Source organism: Lutra lutra, chromosome 5 (genome assembly GCF_902655055.1).
Source record: "Lutra lutra chromosome 5, mLutLut1.2, whole genome shotgun sequence".
NCBI classification, from domain to species: Eukaryota; Metazoa; Chordata; class Mammalia; order Carnivora; family Mustelidae; genus Lutra; species Lutra lutra.
In genome coordinates, this window is record NC_062282.1 from 60,718,454 (window position 1) to 60,731,259 (window position 12,806).

General features: G+C 51.1%; 1 protein-coding gene across 1 annotated transcript in view; it reads right to left on the reverse strand.

The window, feature by feature from the left end:
* Nucleotides 1-12,806, reverse strand: part of LCP2 (lymphocyte cytosolic protein 2) — a 44,538-nt gene that overhangs the window by 18,890 nt on the left and 12,842 nt on the right. Inside the window, exons 4-7 of the mRNA XM_047729857.1 lie at nucleotides 6,194-6,259; nucleotides 5,708-5,739; nucleotides 5,059-5,096; nucleotides 1,988-2,186 (exon numbers count right to left, since the gene is read on the reverse strand). Coding sequence (XP_047585813.1) covers nucleotides 1,988-2,186; nucleotides 5,059-5,096; nucleotides 5,708-5,739; nucleotides 6,194-6,259 — 335 coding nt within the window. The remainder of the gene's footprint in view (nucleotides 1-1,987; nucleotides 2,187-5,058; nucleotides 5,097-5,707; nucleotides 5,740-6,193; nucleotides 6,260-12,806) is intronic.

Consider the following 12,806-nt stretch of genomic DNA (forward strand, 5'->3'; position numbering starts at 1 on the left):
CCCTGCCGGGTTCTAAGCATCAGTGTGCTGGGGGGAGGGGGCATCCCATCCCACAGACCATCACCAGAGCCAAGGCCAGACTGGGTCTCACAGACTCTCTCTCTCTCTCTCTCTTACACACACACACACACACACACACACACACACACACACGGGCCCGGGTTAACTAGGCCTTCATGGCTCAGGTCATGGTTCCCCTTCTTTCCCCTCACAAATGCTCTGGGCTGACCTCTCCTTCCCACTTCCTCTTTTTGTTGTCTCTTCCCTTAAGGGGGAGGGCTGGTAACCAACTCCTGCTGCTGAATCACAGACTTTTTTCAATTTTTTTTTTTTTTTTTGGTAAGACTTTATTTTTAAGTAATCTGTACCCCTACCCTGGGGCTCAAATTTATAACCCCGGGATCAAGAATCACAGGCTCTGCTGACTGAGCCAGGCAGGAGGCTCGGATTCACAGATCTTAACTGGTTTCTTGGACTTGCTTTGGACAGGGACTCACAGTGTTCTGATCCCACTGAAGGATCCCCAGGTCAAGTTGATAAGCTAGCAATGTCCCATCCCTGTGACGGGGAGAAAGGCAGGCCAGGACTGTCACTGAGGACGTCCTTACATTCTGTGCCCCAGATGCCTCTGTTGCCTCACCCTAGTCCCAGCCTTGGAGAGGGATTGCTCTTCCACCGCAAGTGGGGCTCAGAACTTGGGCAAGCCCGGTCTAATCTGATGCTACTCCACCCACACAGGCCAGCTCTCAGCTTGCCTGACATGCTATGCTCCTTCGAGCCTCAGAGCCTTTGCACGGCCATTCGTACTGTGGAAAATATCCACCCTCACTTCCCATATCCCCACCCCCACTCCATAGCCAACTCCCAGCCATCTGTGAAGTTGAAACTTAAATCTCATGTCTTAAGGGAAGCAAGGCCAGATCAGGCGTATGTCTCAGCCTTATCACTCGCACTTGTCTCCCACAGATCATGGTTTAAATCATTTGTGTTGATTACATCTGATGTTACCCCACCCACTAGACTGTGAAATCTTTGCGGTGAGGACTGTCTCTACTCTGTGTCTCCATAACTGGCACATACGAGGCACTCAATGACTTAACTATCCATGTCTTCTCTGGGCATCCAGAGAATGTGTATGAAACAGGCTTGATCCTTCTTCTCTGTGTCATACAGCGTGCTTAAAAACACAGAACGAAATGCTGACACAGTGTTTGTGAAACAGCTTTCACATGGCAGAAGCGTCGTACAGCAGAAGGGAAGAGGGGTATCCATCGGTTCAGAGTCTAGATCATCAACTTTCTAGCTGACTCTGTGACACTCTGCTGGGCAAGTGTGCAGAAGCCCCCTTTCTGCCATCACCAGTCCTAGCCTGTAAGACCCACGAGGCAAGGCCTATGTCTTCCTTCCTAATAATTTCACATTTCGCCATTTAGGATGCTGCCTGGCTCGCAAGAGGAGACCAGTCATCGTTGCTGAATGGATAAATGAAGAAGGGGAAAACAGCCTGGTAGGAACAGACTGACAATAAAAAGCTTAAATACTGTTTCCATTTTCTCGAGTGATGGTCAAAGCCCCTTCACACTGTTACATTGACCGTAGCCATAGCCGTTTGTGAGTGGAAATGCCATGGAACTACAAGTCGGCCGAAAGACGGGGAGGAATAGGAAGCTACTCTCGAGTCCCTAAGCCCTGCACAAAGTGAGTTATTGCCAGAAAATACCCAGAAATGGCAGCTCAGCGTCAGTATCAGCGACCACAGGCCGTGATTTATCAGCAACGGTTCTCATCCTCCCAGCAAACCTCTGTGGGCTACGTTTTATTATCCTATTTTACAGATGAGGAAACTGAGGCCCAGAGAGGGGGAGTCACCTGCCCAAAGCCACAGAGTCAGGAGGCAGCTGAGCCAATGTCCACGGACCCCTTTGCACCGCGTGGGCGCGGGCCTCCTGAGGGTCAGCTCGGCGGGCGCGGGCAGCCAGGGCCTTACCGATGTAGGTGGAGTTGGAGTTGGGGAAAGGCTTGGCAGGCAGGATAGAGTTCTGCAGGGCCTCCTCGTCGTTGGAGGGCGGCGGCTCGTAATCCGCGTCATCTTCCGCGGGCGCCTCTTCCTCCTCGTTGGGGGACTCGTAGTCGTCGTTGTCATCCTCGTTCTGATCATCTGTGGGGCTCTCATAGTCATCTTCTTCCTGCCAACACAGTGACGGGGACAGACTGGTTTGTGGAGGCCCCGTGGCACCCAGGCACCTGCCCTTAGCGATTCTCTCTCTGCCAAGCCTCGTGATGGTCCTGGCATGGGAGGCAGCAGCAGTTCCCATTTCACAGATGAGGACACTGAGGTTGAGGAGTGCAAGATCCCAGAGCCCGGGAGTCGTGGACTTGGAACCTCCATCAAGGCCTTTAGGCCAAGAGGCCGGTACATTTTCCTCTACACTTTTTAGGCACAAGAGAGAATAGTGGAAGAGATGAGGAGGGCACGGGAACATAGGGGTGGGAGAGCCAGCTCTGTGTCGAGGACACATGTTTCTTATTCGGGGCATCGCCAAGAGGGAGGCTAAACGCCTGAAGCATTTGCGATCCTGCTAGTTAATTGTTCTCTTCTTGGCGTGCCAGTGCTCAAAACCTTCTTCTCATTACAACCCAGTGAGTGTGGAGGGCCATGCTGATGGGGAAACCAGATAACCAAAGCCTGCTCATTAGAAGGCAGATTAAATTGTGTCTGAGAGGGGAGAGTCAAGGCTGTGCGATTCTTTTTGCTGAGAACGGAGTGTGGAGAAACAGCAGCTTATTATTCACGACGTCTGACACTGAGTTTAAAGCTGCTTTTTTGAGAAGAGACTCTCTTTCTAAATTTTAAACGTTGTGTTGTGTTTTGTGTGTGCTCCTTTGTAGGTCTCAGGGAAAGCGAGCCCTGGGGACTGAGCAAATGCCTTTGAGGCTGCTCGTGAAAGTGGACAGTCATAGTAATGGTTTCCCAGGCAGAGTGGCACCATCAGCCGCAGCGGGGGAGGAGCACCTGAGCACTCTCGTGCCGAAGTTCAGTGGGTAATAGGGGAGCCCAGGGAGGTTCTCTAAAATCGAGGGCAGTATGGAAAGAAGCTGTGGGAGGTTGTATCTTGACGAGGAAGGGTGTGTACCAGTAGCCTAGAAATCCTCACAGCTTGGCTAGGTGACTTAAGAAAGATCGCCTGAGTTGTTCAGTTGAAAGATTCCTGTGTTCAGGTTTGATTTGAGGTATATTTTTTAAAATATCGAAGGCAAAGTAAAGTTGAGTGTCTTCCTGAACTCTGAGAAAGACTTCATGGGTGACTGAGTGACTCTGAGAAAGACTTCATGGGTGACTGAGTGACTCAGTCAGTTAAGCATCTACCTTCAGCTCAGGTCATGATCCCAGGGTCCTGGGTTTGAGTCCCACATCAGGCTCTCTGCTTAGTGGGGAGCCTGCTTCTCCCTCTCCCTTTGCCTGCTGCTCTGCCTACTTGTGATCTCTCTCTCTCTTTCTCTGTCAAATAAATAAATGAAATTTTTGAAAAAAAAAAAAAGAAGAAGAAGAAGAAGAATGATAATCTTATTAAAAAAAAAAAAGATGGTCTTTTCTTCTGTGGTCCTATAACTTGAGAGCAGAGGATGGAACCCTTGAATCAGAGGCCTTGGGAATAGTAGTCTCCACCTCTCTCCCTAGAAGCCCCAGTGACTGCCCTTGACTGACAAAGGAATCCCTAGATTGTCTCAACCTACATACCCAGGCCCTACTGTTCCACCTTCCACCAGCCTTTTACCCTGGAAGCCTTTCTCAATAAGAGACTTTTCCTCTGCACTTCTCAAACAGTGCATTTCCCCAGTGATTTGACTCCTAAATTTGCATGCATGTATTTGCTCTTAGTCATATTCTGCCCTGTGTAAGTGTTATCCATACTATAAAAGGCTCAAAGGGTTGGGGGGCTTGTCTCCATCCCTGCCCACCAAGAGCTCTGCGCAGGGCTGGGCATGCACCAGAATCCATGAGTGCTAGAGGCAGTGGCTAATGGAAAGCCGTGTCCCTGGAGACCGTGAAGGACATTAGCCTCAGGCTGGGCTCCTGCAAGGAGGGACCACATGGCCCTTTGCAGTGGCAAAGATGCCAAAATAAATCTTGCCAATTCCTTTGTCTTCTTAGAGAAAGTAGAGACTTGGTGAGCATTTTTTTTAACGTAATGCTTCCTTTTGTCAGAACCCCAATAGGACAAGGCATGTTTTACCAGCTTCCTAAAGGCACTGAGGCAACTGCTTACCAGAAAGACCACTAGGCTGAGGATCAGGCCACCTGGGCCCCAGGCTGGCATCTAACTAGCTGTGTGTCTCTGTGTCAGTCCCATTCTCCACTGGGCTCAGCTGCTTCATCTGTAAAATGAGCACACTGGGCTCCTAGCCATAATCGAGTTTCTTAGCCAGAGTCCAGCATAATGACCGCGGAAGCAGTCTTCTGGGGAGAGGATACCCAGAGTTCATCAGATTCTCAAAGGGGTCATTGTGACCCCTCCAACATAAAACCCAATTGGACTGGGCTTTCCCCGAAGTCTTTTCAGGGCTAATAGTTGATTCTGAAATCTCTTTGCTACTGTGTCACCAGTGAGGTCTTAAGTCTATGGAAAAAGCTATTTTAAGCTACTTTAGTGTATCCCATCTAGAGGAGGGAGTTTGGAAAGGTCCTGCTATGGGGGTGATAATAGTGAATAATGATGCGATCTGAAAACTCTAGCCCATGGGCCAAATCCATCCCACCATCTGTTTTTGTAAATAAAGGTTTATTGGCACACGGCCAAGCACAATTGTTCAGCTGCCATCTATGGCTACATTTGTGCTATAGGAGCAGAGGTGAGCAGATGAACTGGAGGCCGTGTGGATGGCAAAGCTGGAAATATTTACTATCTGGCCTTTACAGAACACATCTTATGACGCCCAGGGGAGGGTAATACTGGCATCTTGCTAGAAGACTAGCTCCATTTGGCATCATGCTAGTTCCTTATTACAAAGGTGCTATGCAAAGCGCTATAAGGGTAGGAAAGCCCATGCCATACTCACAAAGGAAGACCAGCCCCCATTGTCCTCTTCATGGCTTTCTGCAGAAGAAGATAACACCATTGTCAATGCCAAAATGAGCCTCTAGAAGGAAAGTCAAAGCAGCACCCCATCTGCTGTGCCCCCACACCACTGTCCATCCCAGGCCTTCACCCGAGCTTTCTCATACCTGGGGGCTGGTTTAGCATCAGCTCTAGAATTTCCATCTGAGCAGCTCATGCTACCAGAAGGCAGTGGTGATTCCCAACCTTTCACCACAGAACAGTCCCCCAAGAGGGCTTTAAAATACACAGACACAGGGGACCTATCCCTACAGTTTCTTTAAAGTTTTAAAGACCCAGATGGAGGGACACTGGCTTTGCTCAGGTGCTCAGTCTAAGCCTGGGTCCTTCCATGTTTCCCCCCAGAGTTCTTCATTTCAGATCTATAGAGGCTCCCAATGAAGCTGTGGCCATAAACCAGGCACCCTGCATAGTAACACCTCTTTTGCTCTCAGCCTGGAGCCAAACCTCTCTCTGGGAAAGAACTGGCTGACAGGCAAATGAGTAAGGTCACCTGCACAACACCCCAGGAGCCCCAGGAACTGGCATACAGAAGAACCAAAGTATCTGTCGTCGCCAAAAGCAATCACTCCCACCCCTGACACTTTTACCTGTCTCTTCAGGAAACCGCTGGACTTGGGGTCTGCAAAGGCAAACAGCGTTGCATTAATGTTGCTACTGACTGAGGGGTCTCTCCCTCTTTCTTCCATCCTGCCCTGCACGAGGAGACCCCAGTAGGGCGGTATATCTCACCATCGAGGACTGGTGTCCTTGTTGTTCAGCAACCTGGGCCAGGCTGCCCCAAAATTCTGGAAACTATCAAAGTCACATCGGTGGCATAGCTGGGAGCTCATGATTGCCTGACTCTAAGGGAAGTTCCCCTGAGCCCACAGACCCATGAAGAGGATGCAGGGCAGAGAAAAGGAACTCCCTCTCCCCTCCTTGGCACCAGCTTCAAGACCCTGGGGCTAGAGGAGGGCTGCAGGTCAAAAACTGGGGTGAAACTATCTTGTGCTTCCCTTTGAAGGTTCAACTTGGGTTTGAAAATTCTTTGGGTTTCATTACAGCGTTACTGGAATATTGGCTCCCCCACTCACTTGCGTGTGAAGATGCTCCTTCTCTCTTCATTCTTGTTGATTTCTTGACTTAATTTACTGAGAATCCTACAAGGTAAAAGACAGCCAAGGTGAAAAAACCATCATCTCTCCCCCAGTCCAACCTTCTCATTAGCCCTGGAGTTCCCTCATCTGCATAACCTTGAGCACCGGGCCAACACTGACCAGCCTCCACGGGGCCTCTGCTCCTCACGTCCTCCCATCTTCATCCCCTCACCAGTCCCCACTCCTGCCCAGCAGGCCCTCTGTGCTCGCTCAGCCTCCTCAGTGAAGTTCAAAGACCCTCTGTGAAGGGTCAGACCTGTCAGCTCTCCCCCGGCTCCCCTTCTCTGAAATTCTGGAGTCCTACAACCTGGATATGACCACTGTGTATTTTATTGTCTTACTGCTCCTGGAGCTGAGATCCCCTGACTCTTGGTTTAACATCCCTGTGGGGATGTCAGGCTTCCAGGAACCCTCAGTCCATCTCAGAAACCTAGAGGAACCAGAGCTTGTCGAAGAGCTTGACAAGAGCTCTGCTGAGCTGTTCTTTGGTCTGTATCTTCTTTAATTCCCCCATCCCCCTTTGCCTCCTCCTCAGTGACATGGATTTTTTTTTTTTTTAATAAAATTTGGAGGAACGTTTTCAGTCAGGACACATCCTGAAGAGTGGGAGACTCCTTGATTCACCCATGTCCTGAGGCCAACCTTGGCTAGCACTTGGAGATACTTGGTGATACTCTCAGTCCTCGGGTGTTGTGAGCTAGCAAATGCTCAAACCCCAGAACAGGGAGGGCCTTCAGGAGAAGGACTACCCCTCAAGCACACCCTAGCAGTAAAGGTCCAATCCACGGGGTCTCTCGGGGCTCCAGGACAGGAGATTCTAGCCCTCCTTAGTGCCCACCGATGAGACCAAGGGAACCCTTAGACCAAGGGAACACGGACTCAGTACTTCCTAGAGATTTGAAGGCAGCTGGGAGGAGCCTCAAAGATGATCGAAACCAATATCATTTTATAGATGAAGCCACAGAGACTCACAGGGTGGGCTAGTGATAAAGCCCGCCTCCTCCAAAGCCAGGCTCCCTCATTACCAGGGTAGCCTATTTTCAACACACTGCGGCCTCGTGTCAGTTTCCTCTCTGCTACGAGCTCCCCAAGAGCTGAGGCCAGTGAGCCTGTGGCTCATCTGAGAATGAACCAAGACCTACATTCCTTCAAGGAAGTGACCATCACGAGGTAACAAGTTTGGCCTAAAACAAACTTGCTAAGTTAGCAAATGTGGTCCTGAGCATCCACTAGTCCCTGCTTCCCTCATCACTCCCCTAGGCTCCCAGCCCCCCACTTCTCCCTGGTCCCAGGAAGTGGCTGATGGCTGCTCGGAGCCCTGCTCCCTCCGTAGAATGACAGGGTACGTTTTATAAACACACTGGGGATTTATGGGGATGGAGAAGGAAAGAGGGGAAGGTTTAGTCCTCCCCTGTGCTGTGGCCGCGGGGATTTCACACGGCCCAGACTGGGCAGTGGCTGTAAAGCAGGGGGGGGGGGGGGGGGGCGCCTGGGTGGCTCAGTGGGTTAAGCCGCTGCCTTCGGCTTGGGTCATGATCTCAGGGTCCTGGGATCGAGCCCCGTATCGGGCTCTCTGCTCAGCGGGGAGCCTGCTTCCTCCTCTCTCTCTCTGCCTGCCTCTCTGCCTGCTTGTGATCTCTCTCTGTCAAATAAATAAATAAAATCTTTAAAAAAAAAAAAAAGCAGGAGAGGGGGCTTGGCATTGGCCTTCTGATCACAACACCAGAGCCCTTATGACACACTTCTCTTGTCTCCTTTAAGCGATTACTTTGAGAAGCTGAGGAAGTCCCTCTCCTCCCTCCTCGGCCATGTGGGATGCAACAGATCCTTCAGAGCCACCGAGGGAGCCCTGCTGGTGGCCACAGCTCGGCCTAGCCAGGGTCAGGCCCTGGTGGCTGAAGAAGCCCCTCCCACACAGACAGGCCTTCACTCCACAGGGTGCCCTGAGGGCCTTCAAGGTGCCGGGAAACCTGCCCAGTGCTCTGAGTGCCTCTGTGAACCACGCAGAGGCCCCTGAGCTCAGGGAGCTTTCATGCGAGTGGAAAGAGACAAACAATGAACATTGCAGGAAGTGAAATTCTAGCTGAGGGTTGTGCCCATATACAGGCGATGGAGGTGGGGGCCGGGCAGGGGGACTGGAACCTGTGGGTAGGGCAAGGTTTCGATGGAAAAGCAGCGCAATGGGTCTGGGGCCTCAGCTCCGGGATGACATTTCAGCTGTGACCCAGGGGAAGGGGGCGGGGCTGCCCATCAGAGGCCCTTCCAAAAGAGCTCAGTGGGCTCTGACCAGCTCGAAAAGCTGCTTTGATCCTGGGAAGACCTCCTCCACCCTGCGGTGGCCTTCTCACCAGTATCTTTAGCAGCCAGGCTGGAGGCTTCTGGGGCTTCAACTGGCTAAGGAAGGAAATGTCAAACCGCAGGCCCTACAGAGGAGGAGCAGAGAGGTGACAGAATGCGGAGCAGGGCCCCCAAAGCCAGCATGTGGCAAAACAGGGGCTGCTGGCACCCTCCTGTTCGGGCAGGCCACAGAGAAAGCCTGCCAGGCCGGCTGGGAGCTGTGCTGGTGGACGGGGCACGGGGGTGGAAGCAAACCTTCAGAGCCGGCCCCCACTCTCACACCCACAGAGAGAACCAAGTGACAGTGAGTGGCCGGAGGTGACTCATTCCTCCTCCTTCCCACAAACCTCAGGCCTCACTTAACACCAGCCCTGGACAGCAGGTAGACATAACTGTGCTTTGCCTTGTTTTAGGGATAAATGGGCCCTAAGCTGGGGCTGAAGCCTCTGACAGGAAGGTGAGCCATGCAGCAAGGTGGGTCCCATGCAGTCCCAGCCGTAACGTGCTGTGGGACGTGTCTCTGACTGCTCAGTCCCAGGCCCTTCCTGGTGCTGCTGGAAGACGCAGTGTGGGTCCTTGTGCCGAGTCTGGCTGTGACATCCTGCCCCCTAAGCCGGCCTACTGTATGACCTCCAGCAAGGCGTTGGCCCTCCCTAGGCCCCAGTTCCTCACCAGTAAGGTAAGAGCGTTGGCCTTGGTGAGGGAATCCTGGACCAGCCTGACCGCTGAATTACACAGACCACCAGGCTCACGGTGGACTTTACCCATCAGAACCTATGGGGGTGAGGCCCGGGGGCAGTAACACCAACCAGCTTCCTGGTGATTCTTATAGTCTGAAAAGGTGGTGAAATCGATTTGTTGTTCTTAGTATCCCTGGACTTTTTTTTTTTTTTTTTAATTTTACAGAGGAGAAAGGAGAAAGATAAGGAGGCGAGGAGGAGGAGGAATACAAAGAGGAGATGGGGAAGGATGGGGAGGAGACAGGAGGGGGAGGAGATGGGGAGGGGAGGAGGAGATGATAAGGGGTGGGAGGAGATAGGGGAGGAGGAGATGGGGAGGAGGGGGAGGAGATGGGGAAGGAGGTGGGGGAGGAGGAGGGAGAGGTGGGGGAGGAAATGGGGGAGGAGGAGATGGCCTCCTTTTCAGCGGTTCCCTGTGCTTCATTTACCAAGGGCAAGTGGAGGTCCTCCCTGCATTTCGAAATCAACTTTGCTGGTCACAGGGTAGCAAAAAGGAAAGTATAAAAAGAAAGGCAGGCAGAAAGGAGGGCAGGGAGGGAGGAGGGAGAAGGCCAGGGCAGAAGGAAACAGAAGAGGAGAGGAAGTCCCAGAACCCACAGAGCACAGGAAGAGTAAGTTACCCCAGAAGCTGTATCTCTGCTGCCTGCATTGTCACCCGTGTTCCTGTCATGTTCCCAGGCTTACGGTGTAAACTCATGTCTCCCCATAGCTCTCATGGTAAGAGGTTTGGGGAACTTTCCTTCTCCCCCTCTTCCAGGCGCTCCTGCACAGGGGGATACACTGCTCCCTCCCAGGACAACAGGCTCCCAAGCCCAGAAGGGGTAAAGTCTGTTTGCTCAGCCCTGTGCCTCTCCACCTGGCTCACTGCCCGCCTGTCCGGTCCCCATCCCAGCCGCTCCCCAGGCACCCAGCACACATCCTCACTCTGGCTCTGGCTCTTGCCCTGCATTTCTTCCTTTATTTTATTTTATTTATCTTATTTTTTAATTTTTATTTTTTTTAGATTTTATTGAAATTCAAGTTAGTCCACATTTACTGTATTACTAGTGTCAGGGGTAGAATTCAGTGATTCATTGGTTGCATGTAACACCCAGTGCTCATTACCTTATATGCCCTCCTTAATGCCCATCACCCCGTAACCCCATGCCCCGACCCCTTCCCCTCCAGCAGCCCTCACTTTGTTCCCTAGAGTTAAGAGTCTCTTATGGCGTCTCTCCCTCTCTTTTCACCTTATTTTATTTTTCCTTCCCTTCCCCTAGATTCAACTCTTTTGTTTCTTAAATTCCACCTGTGAGTGAAAGTACGTGGTCATTGTCCTTCTCTGACTGATTCATTTCACTTAGCGTAATACCCTCCAGTTCCATCCATGTTGCTGCGAATGGATTTCATCCTTCTTTAAAGGAACACAGGATTCCATCCCTAAAGGTCAGCCTCCTTGAACCAAGAGACAGACCCCCAGAAGTTCTGTCCTTGTCACCTGAGGAGCCAGGTGTGGGTCCTGGAAATCACGGATGTGCCTTTCACTGTCGTCTCAGGCCTCAGGGGAGAACCACGTGTAGGAGTGCCTAGCGGTTCCCCGCTTCTCAGCCTTGGACCCCCTATGATTTTACATGTAGTATTTTCCTTGTGCCCCACAATTATTTTGTGGTACGCAGATCACTCTTGTGTTTACCACCAGGGAAGCGAGGCACTGAGAGAAGGATCTGCCAAGGGCCACGTGAGCAGGTGTAACGTGGGGCTGGGCGAGGAGGTCAGGTTTTCCGGACTTGCTCTGGGAGAGGAGTGACCATCAGTTGAGAGGAGGCCGTTCTCCTGTGGGGAAGACTGGCTACCAGGACAGGGATTAGCCTGTGACTGCGAGAGGAGAGGAGCATGTGGGAGACAGACCTGTCACTGTACCCCTTCTGTGGGGAGGCTGGGTCACATTTTAAGGGGCCCAGGAACAGCCTGCTTATCTCTGGGTCCCTGCCTCGGTCCTCGCTCCCTCCTTCCTTCCCTGCTGTTTCTCAGGTGGGCTGCCTCTGCCAGTAGGAGGCTGCAGCTTCGGCAGGAGGATGGACAGATAACCAGATATCCCTGCAGCTCCTCTCTAATGGGATCTTCACTTTTCCTAGCCTAATGCCACCATCGGGAACGGGTACAGTGGGAACTCACACTATAGACCCCTCCAACATCTATCTGTCGTCTACACCACTACCCCACTCTCCCTTCTCCTTATTTTTTTGAAGTTACATGATGGATTTAAATATAAAACTTATCGCATTTTTTAAAAAAATAAACTCCAAATAGGCATCAGCAACTTGGACATGTATTCTACTGATTGAACCAAATAAGGCTCAGCTGTACCGTGGGCTTTAGGCCGGTTCCTATAAAGGAGGCTCTGTTGTTTTATTTAAAAACTCTCCTTCAGGGATGCCTGGGTGGCTCAGTGGGTTAAAGCCTCTGCCTTCGGCTCAGGTCATGATCCCAGGGTCCTAGGATTAAGCCCCCCCGCATTGGGCTCTCTGCTCAGCGGGGAGCCTGCTTCCTCCTCTCTCTGCCTACTTGTGATCTGTGTCTGTCAGATTAATAAAAATTTAAAAAATAATAATAAAAACTCTCCTCCATTACAGTATTTGGGGTGTCTCTGGGAGGAACTGTCTGAGAGAGTAGCTGTATCTGCAGACAAAGACTTCCTCACCAGTATCTGCCTACTTACAAATCTATTTAACAGAGATTTTTTTTTTTTTTTAAAGTATGTGGGAAGAAAATCCTGATATTCAGAGGAGTATAATCTTGTTTTGGTCTGCTGTACATAAACACAATTTCTTTCCCATAGCCCTTTAGGGTAATGATTATGGCCAATGAACCTATGTACAAGGGAAGAAAACAAATCAGTATTGAATCTCTATTTGCACCAAGGACAGCACCTCCTTTAAAATCCAGCACTCCCCCAGAGTGAGTTCTCTTCCCTTCTACGGATGAGGACACAGGCTCCGAGTGTTGATGGGTCCCACATCCCAGGGTCCCATGGTTGGTGGGAGGCAGGGCCCTCTTTAGAAATTGGCTCTCTCTTGCTCCAAAACCCATGCCTTTCTAGTCCTCAATCTTCCCCCTTCAGGATAGCATGACTAGGAAAAACTAAGAACTGAGAACATTGGGATTTTGCATAAAATAACAGGAACCGCTAACATTTGTTCGGTGTGTACTATTATTTCCCCATTATTTCCTCTCACCTTCCGGCTGACTCTCTGAGGTGGGTTCTGCTGTTATCCCCATTTTACAGTTGAGGAAGCTGAGGCTCAAGGAACCCAGATAACTTGCTCGCAAACTCACAGCTAGTGAGTGGAAGCCCTGGGTCTCAAGCACTCTGACCTCGCAGCCTGCCCTTCCCCTCACTAAGCTCTCCTGTCTGCCTGTCACACCTAAAACTATAACCTTCAGAAGAGCGAGTCTCCCCTCTCGCATTCCTTTGTTTTACAGACTGGGAAACT